Source organism: Lygodium microphyllum, chromosome 24, assembly GCF_053477565.2.
Source record: "Lygodium microphyllum isolate KBCC chromosome 24, Lygodium_microphyllum_v1.1.10, whole genome shotgun sequence".
Lineage (NCBI taxonomy): Eukaryota > Viridiplantae > Streptophyta > Polypodiopsida > Schizaeales > Lygodiaceae > Lygodium > Lygodium microphyllum.
In genome coordinates this window covers 51262627-51277874 of record NC_141158.1, presented here as the reverse complement: position 1 = coordinate 51277874, position 15248 = coordinate 51262627, and the positions used below count along the sequence as shown (strand labels likewise).

Here is a 15248-nt window from a genome sequence, read left to right as displayed (position 1 = left end):
CTATTAGCTTGTTGATATGGTTTTTTTTACTTGGAAATGTTGTCCTAAGGCAAAAAATGTTAGATGTAGGGCAAGCGATCAAGCATTGAAGATGATGTCCTAGGCTAGGCAATTTTGTTCTAGGGTCACCCATGAGATTTTGGAGTTGATCAAGGCTTTCTTGTTGGATTTTGTGTTTTTTTTCTATGAGCAGTGGCATTCAGAAGAGGTTTGTTGTGTGACAAATTTTGTCAATGAGGGTTTTCTAGAAAGATTAGATATTGGGTCCTCTTGTGCCTTTGAGGATTCATAATTGTTCTTCATATTTGGTGTGCTTGGTCTTGGTTATTGATGGGAATGGTTGAATAAAATATTTTGAGAGGCCACTTGTTTTTTTGTAATGAATACACTTCCGTCCAAGGCAAAGGCTACATATGGTTAAGAATACAAGCATTACAAGGGGAAAATAGAAGCATGCCCGAGTCTTTGTTTTGTTTAACTAGACATAATAAAGTATAAGTATGAACACTTGAGTACAAAACATTTAGTTATATTCCACAAGTCAACTATATTAAGGTATTTAAGTTTAAGCAAAACTGCATGAAAACCATATTCAACATAAACATCTCTAGAAGGAGAAAAGGGCCAAGACTAAGCAAGCAAGACTTGTTCATGAGAGAGAGAGAGAGAGAGAGAGAGAGAGAGAGAGGCTTTTCAACTTGCAAGTTGCCAGGCGAAAGGGGGTCCTTGACTACTTGGATTTCATGGAAATTGCCAGCCTTTTGACTGTAAGAAGACACAGAGAGAGAGAGAGAGAGAGGGGGGGCGGCGGCCGGGGGAGAAGGGAATGTGGGTTAGTTATATGTAGAGAGAGACCTGCCGGAGGAATACATGATCTCCCGATCTTTGCTACTTTGAGAGAGACGATGGATAGTGTCCTGGAGTTCACCAAAACCGCAGTGGAGGCCTATCGAAGGACCCTCCTCATCGATCGAGTAACCCTTGATGATGATAATCCCGCCCCTGTCTATCGCATGCATGAGTTGACTGAGCTTATCACGTCCTCTGCCCCTGCGATGGTGTTGGAGATGGTGAACTATACCTTCAGGCGCCTGAGGCACAAGAGTCCTCGAATCAAGCTCAAGGTATGATCTCCGCAAAGACCTCTAATGGTGCACTTTTACACACACGTGTGTGCGCACACGCACACACACAGAGAGAGAGAGAGAGAGAGAGAGAGAGAGGGGGGGGGGGGGTAGAGAGAGAGAGAGAGAGGTGTGCGCGTGCACATGCGTGTGTATGTGTGTGCACACACGGGCGCGTGTGTGTGTGTGTGATATATGCTTGGTGACTTACATCCCTTGCTGATGATTGTGGTCAATACTTTCTTTTCAGCCCTTCATGCACCGTGCTTGTATCATCAGCCCTTGTAGATGCATGAATCTTCTATATGCATATGCATTGATGAAGCCCATGCTTGCACCATGAAACACAGATCATTTGTTTTGGAATGCCAGTCTCATCACTGTTTGGTTTCAGGGCACATTTATCTGCATGTGTTTGTGGCCATGAAGGAAAACATATATTGTGCATCGATGTGCATAAGCTTGACCTGCGATGAACATCAGATTGCATGATTTGAATGCTTATGCTTAGATTGTGGGTCTCTGACAGACTCTTCGGTACATTAAGTATACTGTTAGTAAAGCTGGACCAGTGTACAAGAGAGAACTGCAGCGTTGTTCTCCTGCTATTCGAGAGTTTTGCAATTATCAAGGTCACCCGGATCCTTTGAAAGGTGATGCTCTGAACAAGGCCATCCGAGATGCTGCCCAGGAAGCCATCAGAGCCATCTTTGCCATTGAAGATAACAACACTCCTGGTTTGAGCAAACACATTGCAGGTCTTGGAAATAGCAGCTTTGGATCAGCTTTGGCAGGAAAGGGAACTAAGCCCATGCTAGGCTTTGGCAGCTCAATGGCATATTTATGTGAAAGCAGTCATACTGGCAATTCAAATGAAAAGAATGATGTAGGTGATCTTTCAGCTTGGAATAACATTGAAAGAAGAAGCCAGCATGCTCATAGGACTGAAATTGGGGACCACCTGTCCTCAGAACAGTCTGATCCAGAAGTCATCTCAGATAATGATAGTGGACATAAATATAGATATTGTGCAAGTCAGGAGAATAGACTTTTCGAGACTATCACGATGCAACCACACATGCTACAGCCCACTAGCGAGTCTTTACAATTATTCATGTCCAGTGTCCAAGGACTAGATCCTGACAAGTTGGCAGAAGAAATAAAGATCAGGCTACAGTCCCCTTCCTGGCAGGTATTAAGATTGCTACAGATGCGAGGCTTTACATCCAATTTATATTTTGTTAAAACAAATCTTTTCTCCAGGTTCAGTTTTGACTTAACTTTGTTTCGTTGTTTGTAGGTAAAACTCAAAGCTGTTTGTATCCTTGAGGCCATCTTACATGAATACAAAGATGTGAGCTCTTTTCACAGATTTACAGATTCCATTAAGGCTAATAGAGGATCATTGCATCATTGTCTTGATTCTCCACATGAAGCTCTCAGAGTGAAGACGAGAAAGGTGATAATGATTTTTTTAGTTGTAAATGCTTTGCTTTCTCAAGATATAATCATCAGGAGAGAAATGGTGAAGCAGTTTTATGTGACAGCAAGTTCCTGTGTAAGTAATTGGCACTAGAAAGGATCCAAGAGATGTGTATGACAGCAAGTTTCTGTGTAAGTAATTGGCACTAGAAAGGATCCGAGAGAAGTGTAGTCGTGAAGGTTTCACTTGATAGCACATATATGTTCAAGTTTCTCAAAAGTTCTGCTAGGAACTTAAGAAGAGCTGAACCTTACTGTCAACTTATCTTGATTTATACATGATAGAGAGAGCATATGTAAATATTCTTATTGATTGGATGCAGGTGCTGGATCTATTAACTCCAAGAACACACCAAAAGTCTGAGGAGGCATCTGTCATGATCAAGAGTGATGCACCACCTTTAATAGACTTCTCATCATCACCTGATGCCAGCTCAGATCTGTCACCAACACTAACAGTTCTATCAGATACTTATCAAGCTGCTGATAGCAGCCATGGATTCTTGGAGCCAGTAGCTATATATGGCACTTCTCAAATGACAGATCCTTGGGCCTCAGTGAATGATCTGAAACTAGATCAGACAGGAGGGAAGTCCTTACCAGTTTTACATGTCCATGGCTGCTTTGACACATCAGTCTGTACTTCAAGCCTATCTGCTCAGCAAGATTTGTTGTCAAGTGACTGGCAAGTTGACACAACAAATATCGATAGTCATCAGAATATGCTCAACAGTGTTTCAAGCTTGAAACCTTCAGAGGCATTATCCTCGGTCAAGCATGAAATGAATAATGGTCATTTCTCAATAAACAAAGGCAACGCAATTGCAGTGATTCAATCTGCACAGACCTCAGTCAGCCATGCTTGCCATTCTCCCTTATATTCTAGGCATTATAATCATCAGGCCTCACGATCAAGGAATCCAATTATGTCTTCCGATGGTACAACTACAGGAGCTTTTGATTTTATTAAGGTGATGCATCTAACTTATGGTTTTCGGCAGCCCTAACATGACATGATGAGTATGTTCTTGTTATCAATTCAACATGAATGTGCTAGGAATCAATCTGATGCATGTTTGTCCCAAACTTCTTGGTGTGCAGGAGCATGTACATACTGCTCTAAGTTTGAACAAGGTGACTTGATACCAATTATTAGCTGCATTCCTGATATTCTGCTGATGGGTGATGTTCTTCATCTGTGCGATTGAGCCACAGTTCGAGCACTGCTCTGTATCATGAACTGCTCCAACCTCCATTTGACTACAGTGCTCCTCTGCCTGATGTCATTCATTGGGTGATCCTTGCATTTTTGCTCCTTTCCCTGATGCCATTCATTGGGTGAACTTGAAATTTTTGCCGCAACTCAATATCATGAGTCTTTATTTCTTCCCATAAGAAATTACTCAACAAAGAAATTACTCTCCCCTTTTAGAATATAGTGGTGCTTGTTCTGTTGTGTTAATTAAAAGTTTTGGTCTGCTGATTCCTTTGCAACTGTGTTAGGGAAAGGGAGCTTTCATTATAAAGCCAAGTGGGGAAAGTGAGAACAATATATTGTAATCACAATCACAATGGTGTGCCAATATGAAATGTTGTGTGAGAGAATTGGAAATTTTAACAAGCAAGAAAGCAATGGAAGGTGAAAAGTTTGCAACTTTTGCCCATTTTGGCATATTTTAAGCACAAACTAATTCTAACATCTCAAGACTTGGAAGGGTTTCGATAAGTGACAATAAGACATGTTATGGTTAGGTTGCTATACATGATTGGTTAACCAACTAGATAGAGATTTACTCCATGAGTGAGATAATGTGTGTGCACATGCAAGTGATGGTCAATTGTGATTGTAGAGAGAAGCTTTTCCAGTAATAATCATTCATTACTTGGCTAGTCCAGCGTGGTTTTAGAAAAGCTGGACTCCTTGATGATGGGTGGCAATTGGCTCATTCTTGATGTATGAGAAAAGAAACCAAATCGACCACTTTGCTTTAGTGGAAATGATGTTTAAATGTAAATTGAAAAGCAAACTTTTCTAAAAAATGACAAGATATAAAGAAGGCCTAAGACCTCAAACTTTGCAAAATATGTAGTTTAAAAATGATCAAATACATGTAATTTGATTTTAAAATCCGTTGAAATTTTTACATTTAAGTTTTTTATATTTGTTGTTGAAAATGTTGTTCTTGAACATTGCTTGGCTCACGAGTCATGATTTGGTATGAGAAAAAAAAGCACAAATGAAAGCTTTACAAAAACATTTCAAAAAGAATCATAAAAGCACCACCAAAAGTAGAGGAAACTTTCATAGGAGCAAAGATGATAACCATGGTAATGAAGATCAAGGTAAATGATGGTGGCTATGAACAAAAGTGCCATTCTTTTGTAGAGATCAACAATGTGTTGTGGACTCCATGTGAATGAAAGCACTATTCTTCATATGAGGCATATGCTCTTGAAATAGCTAAATTATTGCACAAATGTCTAGTTGGACTATCCTCTAGTTGTGGTGAAGCTAATGCTAATGCCTTTGAGCATGGCTCCCCCTTGTCAACATGGAGGGGGTTGATGCATCAAGCTTGTGAGCCAAAGGTTGAAAGGAGAATCACTAGTGTTGAGTAATGACCTCCCACCTTGCAATCACATCAAGTCCATTGCAGATATAATTAAGTCAAATTGCTCTTGTAATTTAATGTTTATACAACTCGTTGAGTGTAATTGGAAGAGCGGAGTGGGAAAGTGAGAGTGGGCACATATGTGTAGTAAAGGTAGGGTATTGGTCATAAAGTGCAATTAAAGTAGCCTTTGGCCAGTGGTAGCCAACTAGTGAAGACTTAGAGCCAAGCCATGCCTAAGTAAATTTCACTTGCACAAGAAATCACATTTTCTCTCTTGAAGACCTTTTTCCCTCTCCTCTAAATCGCTCTCTCATAGCTTAAGCACCCTCTCTCTCCTTGTGTCGTCAATATGTGGGTGATGTTGGTGCTTTCTTACACTCCTTGTTGGCACAAGTGAGGTACTTGTGCAATCAATGTGTTGGTGGCCTTGGTGCTTTCACACTTCCCTCATTTAAAGTTTATCAATTTAAGTGTATCATGGCCCTTGGAGCTAGGACATGTTTAGGTAAATTTTACCTTCCACAAGTTTAATACGTGTGGATGGTTTACTTCCACTCCTAACCTATGTATCAAAACATTTGGAAGTTCTTGGAGTGCCTCCAAGTACCTCCATGACCTAGTTGAAGTTCAAAAGACACATCATAACTCTATTGATATGTATTGTCTTTTCTCAACACACACACACACACACTCTCTCTCTCTCAAGTTGGGAGAGGTGGATTGAAGTTAAGTTTTATTTTGTAGGGTTGGTATACTTTTACTCGAAGTTTCTACATACCCAAATCAACGGACTAGGCATGGCATGGCTCTTATGTGCAACCTCTACAAGTGAGTAAACGTAATGTAGAAGACATAGATGAGTTCTTTCGGTTGAGATAGAGTTGAGGTAAGGTAGCTCTTTGTGGTTGATGGAGACTTGAGAAAAGAGGAATAGATCAACATGGAAGTAGAGAAAAAGGAGCTATGAGAGAACATCCATAATGAAAGAAAAAATGAACAAGTTTGTTAGCCCCTTCTAGGAAGGCGCAACCAAGTAGCATGCATAAGAAGGCAAAAGAAAAAAATTTAAAATTATAGAAGTACAAGAAAATTAAAAATGGAGTAATGGCTTAGTGCATGTAATTTTTTGGAACTAGATAATTACATGGAATTATTTTTGTTAAAAAACATCAAATTCACTTCCATGTAAATTGAAACATTGGATTTCGACTAAGCTAGTCAAAATATAATTTAAAACAATATAAATGGTGTGTATAAGGTGACAGAAGGCTAATATAGACAAATGGTGTGTGTAAGGTGAGAGAAGACCAATATAGACAAATGCAATAGGAGGGTGTCCAAAAAATTGAGGTTATGTATAAAAACTCGAATGTGAATGGATAAGCTCATTCTTGTGGTGTGCAATCTTAAGAGCTTTTTTTTCCCTTCTTATTTATGTGTGTGTGTGTGTGTGTGTGTGTGTGTGTGAGAGAGAGAGAGAGAGAGAGAGAGAGAGAGAGAGAGAGAGAGAGAGAGAGAGAGAGAGAGAGAGAGAGTGAGTGAGTGAGTGTGTGTGTGTGTGTGTGTGTGTGAGTGTGATAAAGTGAGGGACCCGTTGGAAAAGCTCTACTTCATCCTCCTCTTCTTTTTCTTATCGTTAACCCCAATGCAAGACAAAGAGAAAGGAAGCGAAGAAAATTCGAGAAAAGGCGGCCCAACAAAAGGATAAGAGAATAAAAAGCCAAAAGAGCAAGAGCAACCTTAAAAGTCCAGGCAAAGGCAAAGGCGCATTTTAAAATGTAAAGGTGTCCCCAAATTTTTGTAAAAAGAGCGCTACACTCCCTCCCGTACAAGTTGTAAAGAGTGGACATGCATAGGTGAAGGCATAATGTAAATAGAAGGGAATATGAGAAGAGGCCTTGGTAAGATGTCGGGTCATGTAAAAAAGGGGATGGGTGCCCAAAGGGATGAGGGCATATATAAAAGTCAAAAAGTGAATAGAGAAGCTAATTCTTAGTGTGTAGCAAAAGTGGCTCTTCTTCTTCTTCTTGCTTGCTTGTGGTTGTGCTTGAGGGAGGGAGTGTGAGGGAGTGAGTGTGTGAGGGTGAGGGACCGTGGTGGAGAAGCTCTCCATCTTCTCCTCTCTTCTTCTCTTCTCTTCTCTTCTCTTCTCTTCTCTTCTCTTATCTTCTCTTGTCTCACGCATGCAACTATGGAGAATGGAGCTTGAAGGTGGAGGATTAAGCTTGCATCTTGGATCGTGGAGCTACAAGTGTGCTTGAGAGAGGAGGGTACTCGATCAGGCATTGAGGTAAGCTCACTATACTCGTAGGCTTAAGAGCGCATACGGCTAGGTGAGAGATAGCTACTATCATTTGGCTTAACAATTGAGCAAAAGCTCCCACATTTTGGTTACACTACTAGGACCAATGGATTTGAGCCTTGAGTGCTTGTGAGCTCCAAATCGAGCACTGTGGAGGGTTTTTCCCAAACCAGTGCTTGAGCTAGATAGGTAGGAAGGAAGGGCATTTGATCTTCAAAGCAAGTGTTTTGAATTTTTGAAGTTTGGATAAGTTGGTGTCATTAGCATTAGCATTTGCTTGTGATTTGTAGGCATTTAGATAGGAAAATAGGGAAAGGGAGGAAAACCACATTAGGGTTTTGCAACAACATGCCTAAATAAAAGGAAAATGGGGTTGAAATTCGAGAGAAATGAGGAAAAGGCATCCAAGGAGTATTGGAGAGGGGGTCTAAAATCCTGAGAAAGAGGAAAGAAAGCTCATTTTCAATTTTAGGGCTTTGAGAGAGAGAGAGAGAGAGAGAGAGAGAGAGAGAGAGAGAGAGAGAGAGAGAGAGAGAGAGAGTGTGTGTGTGTGTGTGTGTGTGTGTGTGTGTGTTGGAGCTCCAAGGCAAAGGCAAGATTGAGCGCACCAATTCGGAGGTTTTCGACTACCCTAGGTATACACAAACCTTCCTCAGCATCATTGATTCTAGAACTTCTTAGCACTGGGCATCAACCACGAAAGGTGAACAAATCGAAATTGTGCCTTGCAGACGATTTGTGCTGTCGAAATCAGACACCCATCGTTGAGTCTGATTCCTAGAGTCAAACACTCGGACTCAGGCAATCCAAGTCAGTCCACTCAAACACCTACAATACTCCCTCTGATTAGACAATGTCAGTTGGACAAGCTCGAAATCAAACAATCAGACTCAGACCCCACCCATACCGGCATCGACTCGGACCGTTCGATTCAAACAATCACCATGAATACAAGACTTGGACTCGGATTGTCTGATTTTCCTAGTCGGACATTCCTAGAGTCGGATAGTCCGATTCTGGGAATCAGACCTCTGATAATTGGACACACTAACTAGACCTTGAAAGTTGACTAATCCAACATATCCCAGGCCAAGTAGAGCTCAACTTGAACAAGATAACACTCTTGTAGGCATCCAGACACATCGGACGGCTCATAGAGCCTCCAGACTTCAAGATCGCGACTCAGTCACCTAGGAAGCGATCCCGAACAAAGCCCCTTAGACCACTCATCCGAAACACCTTAAAGGACCCAACCGAACTTGTTAGAGTGACCACCTGAGGGAGCTGACTAGAAAAGTGTGTTGCATGACATTGTTTTTGTCATAGTCATGCATTGCTCGAACAATCACTTGAAGTAGTGCACTCAAAAAGTAGAAAGCCTGATTTTGCACTGCGCATGAAAATAAGCACCCCATGAACACTTGAGTGTACTTAAATTTGAGGATTGGTTTAACTAACAAGGAACTCACATGCAAGATAAGCGACCTGAACAAACCCACTAATAGGAGAAGATCCTCAAATCACAAACGTGCATCCAAGGATATGAGGTATCAAAAGCAAGCCATTTGGAGAGCGAGAAGATTGATGCGATTAGGGACTCAAACTTACCTGAGTTTATCAAGTTGATTGACAACCTAGTGGACCAAGAGGCCTACAAGATAAGATATCAGGGCCAAGCTCCAACCATGAAAATAACAAGCTCAACTGGGGAGAGTTTCCAGTCGATATCCAGCAAATGATCAATCAATACGATTTACAAACCAAGATGGAGCATCATAGTAGGCTGGCTGAGGATATCATAGATGACCTTGAGGAAGAGCGGAGATTGGCCAAGAAGGCTCTGCGCAGGGCATAGCTACTTACAACCAAGAGCAGTGAGCTTAAAGGCTGAGGCAGGAAATAGAAATGCAAGAGGTCCAGGGAGTTTAGTGCTAGCAAATGACCCAATGTGGAGAGAGAAAGAGCACTAGAAGCTGATCTCACATTGAGCGAGGTTCTCACTAAGCGACTCATAGACAACGCGGTTGCAGACCAGAGCTAAGTGGCCCTAGCAACTTTGTTGCTAGTGGGACTAGGAAACACACCAAATTTGAGGAGCCAACCAAAGATACCCATAGTTGCCAAGTAACTCGACAAATACTAGCCTGACAATGACCCATATAGCTTCATAGAGAAGTTCAAGCAGGTCTGCAAGGCGATCAGCCTAACAAACCCTGCTCAACGTGTGCAAGCCTTCAGTCTTTATCTTAGAGATAAAGGATGAACGTGGTACACCAATATAGATGATGCCGAATGCAACACTTTCAATACTCTCAAGAGCCTCTTCATCAAGAGGTTCTCTGAGGTGGGGTATTCTAATAACCTTATTGTTCAACTAATGAATATTAGTCAAAAGGATAAGGAGGATATTAGAGATTACATCACCCACGTGGGGAGTCTCTTTAGGAGAATCCTAGCCCACAGATCGACATAGAGAGCGAGTAGTCTCCACCATATTCATAAGTGGAATTAAGAGTGTAGAGCTCTATAAATCCTTGGTAGGCAACTTGAACCTGCAAAGGAAGCCGTATGTGTAGATTACCTCCTCAAGGAGAGGAGTTTGAGAGCCACAAGCCAAGACAGTGCAGCCTCTAGAGCCTCAAAGAGAGCTGCCATTGCTAGCGAGAGATCTAGTAAGAGTAATCAAGAGAAAGGGAAGAGCATTGACCCTAGCTAAGAATTGGTGGACGTAAAGCTAGAGTTGGCCAAGCTTCACGAAATGATTAGAAGACCTATGTGATCTCATGTGCATTATATCCATTGTGGAGGGAACCACCTCCCAGCTGAGTGCACGGATCCTAGATCTAGACCTTGTGCCAACTGCGGTAGGTTCGGTCACAATGTTGTGCATTGCCAACTGCTGAGGCGATTACTATATCTATAGCTTTACAACTAGCCATACTACTTGGGAAATAGACCATCACAATTTGGAAGGGGGGCCCTAGTAGCTCTCCCAATGCCTAATGATGCCAAGCCAACAATCCCTTTAATGCACATTAACCCTATAGGCATACCTAGACCACATGGACTCTTCGTGACCTATCCCCACCGAGTGACGCTCCAATACACTACATACATGAGCCGAATGAGGATGAGACATACATAAACCCTTAAGTCTTGTATGACAATGAGGGCAATCCCATCTTAATGGACTTTAGACCGGTACCAGTGATGGCATTGGGTTGGGGAAGGGGAAGAGGCCTAGGAGGGCAAAGCCAAGACCCAATCTCATGCTGGATTTTCCACCCAAGGCATATCTCATCTCGTTGTTGCTCTGAATGAGAACTAGCTAACCGAGAAAAGGTAAGGAGATGCCTCGAGTATGGAATCATTCACTTGTATGCCAAATATCCTGGGCAAAAACCGTTTACTAGCTTAACCATTGTACCTTCTATACCTTTGGGGCCGTTTAGAGCCGAAACGCTTAATGGAGAGGCCACTCCCATCTTGTTGAACGTGATGACAAGGGCACAAATGAAGTAGGCCGGTATTTCATTGCCAGGACCTAGCAACCTAGATGCAGCCTCGATAGGGAAGGACTCGCCGAAAGGAAGAAGAGGACAGATACCAAAGTAACATTAAAACGGTCAGTGCGACCACATAACGAGAGGGAAGCAAGTGGTGGATGCAGAGGCCGAGACTTTTCCACCTAAAACGGTGGAGAAGGGGAGTGCCAAGGTTGGGGACTATCCTGATCTAAAGTGCCAATTGGAAATAGTTGACAAGGTTAAGGAGTGGGTGAGAGAAGCCCAAGAGCATCTAAAGGATGTCGAGCCCATCCTAGAATATGAGATCACAACAAGTTCTCCAGTGTAAGCATGCTGGTCTCACCAACACGCATAAACTCAAGAGATGCATTCACACCTCACGCAGAGTCAGAACACAAGGCTTAGACAACACCGATGGGCAAGCTGCCCAAGACCAGTGGTGGAAAAAGAGTGAAGGGCAAGACAAAAGGCAAGCGGCTAATGCTTACGGCATTGCTAATGACTCTTGTAACATTGCTGAAGGGGATCTGCTTAGGCAAAGCCCTTCATTATGGTGAGAATTGAACCAATGGGTAGAGGGATCTAACGAGCTAAGAGTAGCCAACTTGCATGACCATGACCTTGTCGTGATGCTATGCGGACACAATGTGAAAAAGCATGGAATGCATCATCATCTGAATTCTTATTGATCAAGAGAGTCAATGTGCTCTGAGTCATTAGTATTAGTGTGAGTTGCATGGATTATCCAAAAATACTGGATTTTTGGATAATTTTAACCTATTTTTATATTATTTATTGTAAAAATCCAAAAAAGTTAGAAAAGCGTCTAGATTATGATGGCATGCAAAAAGTAAGTTGCTTTTTCAGCCAATTATGAGATTTTTCATAAAAAAGACAGATTGGCGAAATCGCACACGTCGCGATCGTTGTAAACAGGCTGAAAACTGCACTTTGAACTGAAAGAGGAAGAAGAAGTGAATTGGGAGATTCATGACTAGGTGTCCTACGGTTTTACCCCTCCTTTCGGAGCCAACGGAGCCATCAGATTTGGGTTCCGAGCAGCAAAGAAGGAGCTGTAATTTTGATACACGTTTTGTTCTATGAAGAAGCTCCAGGAGATCTAATGCCTGGAGATTGCTTCTGAGTAGTGCAAAGATTCTAGGTTCTTTCAATACATATTGATTCAGTTCATTGTGCTTTGTCTTTGTTGTGTTTACCTCTTGTCTATTCTCTTTCTTCTCTTCCATCTCCTATCTCTACTTCCTTCTACCACTGATCCCCGGTGGATTCGACCTTTCGACAAAAACCCCTCCGACATTGGTGAACTCGATATGAAAGGTTGTCAAAAGAAGGAAAGACAAGATGGGAGAACCTTCGAATACAATCTCCAGTGATGTTTTGCAAGAGTTGGTGCAAAATATGAATATGCTTATGCAGGTACAACAACAACAACAGGTGATGCAAGCTTCAGCTCAAACAGAAAGTGTTGTGATGAATGCTTTGCAAGCAGTTGAATGTGAGGTGAAGTTATTCAATGGCAGGAATGTATCTGCATATGTACATACCTATGTTCAAAAGATGGAATTCTTTGGGGTGGCTCAATCTGCATGGAGCCGATATTTTGTACGTGTTACTGTTTATGAATTCAAAGCATTATTGAATTATACTTGCAGGATGTTGACTAGGTAGCCTTTAAGAAGACACTCAGGAAAGAATTTTACATTAAGGACACCAGTTTAATTACGCACAAGACTTTTCAGGAGTGGGTTTTACAACCCAATAAGGGTCTTGTGTGGCTACAGAATTATTAAGAGAATTTGAAAGTCGATTTGAGCAGTTGGATCTTGCAGAACAGCAAGCTCTTGTAAGTCAGAATATTGAATTGTTTCTACATGCAATTGATCCTGAGCTTCAAGAGAAGCTTGATGATTTGCTGGAGGATCAAACTACAGAGACAAGTTTGAAAACATAGTGGAAACATGTCAAGGAAGCTGTTACTACACTTGTGAAGAAGCATAGAAGAAGAGAAAGATTGCAATGTCTCTAGCTTGCCCATTGTTACGAGCAAGAGAGTTGAAGTATCCAGTAAGCCACCCGCTTTTGTGGCTAACCCTATGGTTATACCTGCTATTGTTCCCTCTATTAGGGAAGATGTCTTAGATGAATTGGTCAAAGGCATGCAAGATCTTCAATTGAAGGTAACACCATATTGGGAAATATGGGAATTTCCCATAAGTTTGGGACATGTGGTCAAATCTTTGTATTTGTCATTACTTGAACACTATAACTCCAAATCGAGTGCTCTATAGCTAAATAGATTCCATTTTTCAAGCGCTTTCCAATGATAGGTCACATCATATGGTTTTGAGAAACTTATGGGCATGTTATCCAGATGCCACCTTTTTAGTATTCAAAAAATGGGAATTGGGAGATTCCCAAACTCACTAATACTATGTTGGTTGCAAAATTGGATGAAAAAGGACAAGAGGAAAGGGGATAGGCAGCAGCCCCTAAGCCAGAAAAAAGATGTATGTGGTGTGATAGTTTGCAGCATGAGAGAAAGGATTGTGCTGCCTATCAAGAGGCCTTGGCACAATAGCTCATCTTTTGGAAAGATGGCAAGATCCATGCACAAGAAACTGGATTGCCTCTTGCTTTGAATTTCGGGAAGGGAGATATGGAGAAGTTGTTGGAAGACTTGGCAGTTCAAAATGCTTATGCGGCGGTACATGCTTCTACTTTTGGTCTACAATTGGAAAGAATGCATGGCCAAGACCAAAGGATGAAATATGGACACATGCTTTACATGTAGTTGAAAAGAGAAAGGTTACTGATAGTGAAATGTCTCATGCAGGGCAAGATATTCTTGACATAACTGGTTGGGAATCACCGATAGATGCATATTTGGAAAAAGGGAAAAATATGGTGCAGTTGTTGAAGAGAAATAGATAAGAGATGAAGATAATGCAAGGATATCTAAGGAAGTGATAAGAAGAAGTATGGATTTGTCTAAAGCTACAAATCAACCATCTCTCGAGCATGTTATGGAAGAAGTTTTGCAGGGGCAGAAACATGATAGCAAGCAAGAGGACAAACAACAGGGATATAAGCTACAGTCTAATATTGAGACAGTTATGGATACCTTGGAAGACCCTGTACTAGAAGATTCAGTCATCACATCTATAGATTTTCTTAATTTATCTAAAGAGATTTACGAAGATCATGTTTAACTTAATGCAGGGAGTCAAAGGGAGATTGATGACTTGTTGGGTGCACATGATTTGCAGGATAAAGTTATTACCTATGAGACAACTCATAAGCTTGAGGATATGCTTGTATTAGAGGACGTTAGATATGATGCTCCACAGTTGGAAACTATTTCAGATGCTTTATCAAAGGCTTTGATAGATAAATCAAAGATGCTTCAAGATATGGATTGTTTCACTATTTTCGATGATGGTGAGAATGTGTTGAATGCAAGTGAGACTCAGTTTATGTTGGATAAGGAGCAAAAATGTTATCAGAAGCAACTTCCCATGCGATGGACTTTGAAAGAGCAGGCATGTTGTTATGTATTTGTTGATGGGTGTATTGATAGCATGTATATGGAGATTCAACAACCTCTAATGTATAATATGCACCAAGGCCTTATTACCCTAGAGGGGATACAAAGTATGGCTCAAGAGTTATACAAATGCCGAGTATTTTGATCTATGATCCAAGGGGATGCTTTTTTATATGCATGATGAGCAACAAGTTGATGCTATGGGTGTTTGATCTGGGTGGTGCATTGGTGGCACATACCGGAGGATGTGTAGGTTCAGAGGGGATGGATGTCGTGATGCTATGTGGACACAGTGTGAAAAAGCATGGAATGCATCATCATCTGACTTCTTATTGATCAAGAGAGTCAATGTGATCTGAGTCATTAGTATTAGTGTGAGTTACATGGATTATTCAAAAATATTAGATTTTTGGATAATTTTAGCCTATTTTTTATATTATTTATTGTAAAAATCCAAAAAAGTTAAAAAAGCTTATAGATGCTTTTTCAGTCAATTATGAGATTTTTCATAAAAAAGACAGATTAGCAAAATCGCACGCGTCGCGATCGTACAGGCTGAAAACTGCACTTTGAACTGAAAGAGGAAGAAGAAGTGAACTGGGAGATTCGTGACCGGGTGTCCTACAGTATTAC

At 41.3% G+C, this 15248-nt stretch overlaps 1 protein-coding gene across 1 annotated transcript; it reads left to right on the top strand.

Moving 5' to 3' along the window:
- Positions 1-751: 751 nt before the first annotated feature.
- Positions 752-4250, top strand: LOC148015084 (protein MODIFIED TRANSPORT TO THE VACUOLE 1-like). Its single transcript, XM_087665902.1, has 5 exons — positions 752-1124; positions 1654-2316; positions 2425-2583; positions 2930-3577; positions 3708-4250. The coding sequence occupies exons 1-5, from the start codon at positions 906-908 to the stop codon at positions 3747-3749; spliced, it is 1731 nt and encodes a 576-aa protein (XP_087522028.1). The 5' UTR covers positions 752-905; the 3' UTR covers positions 3750-4250.
- Positions 4251-15248: the final 10998 nt, after the last annotated feature.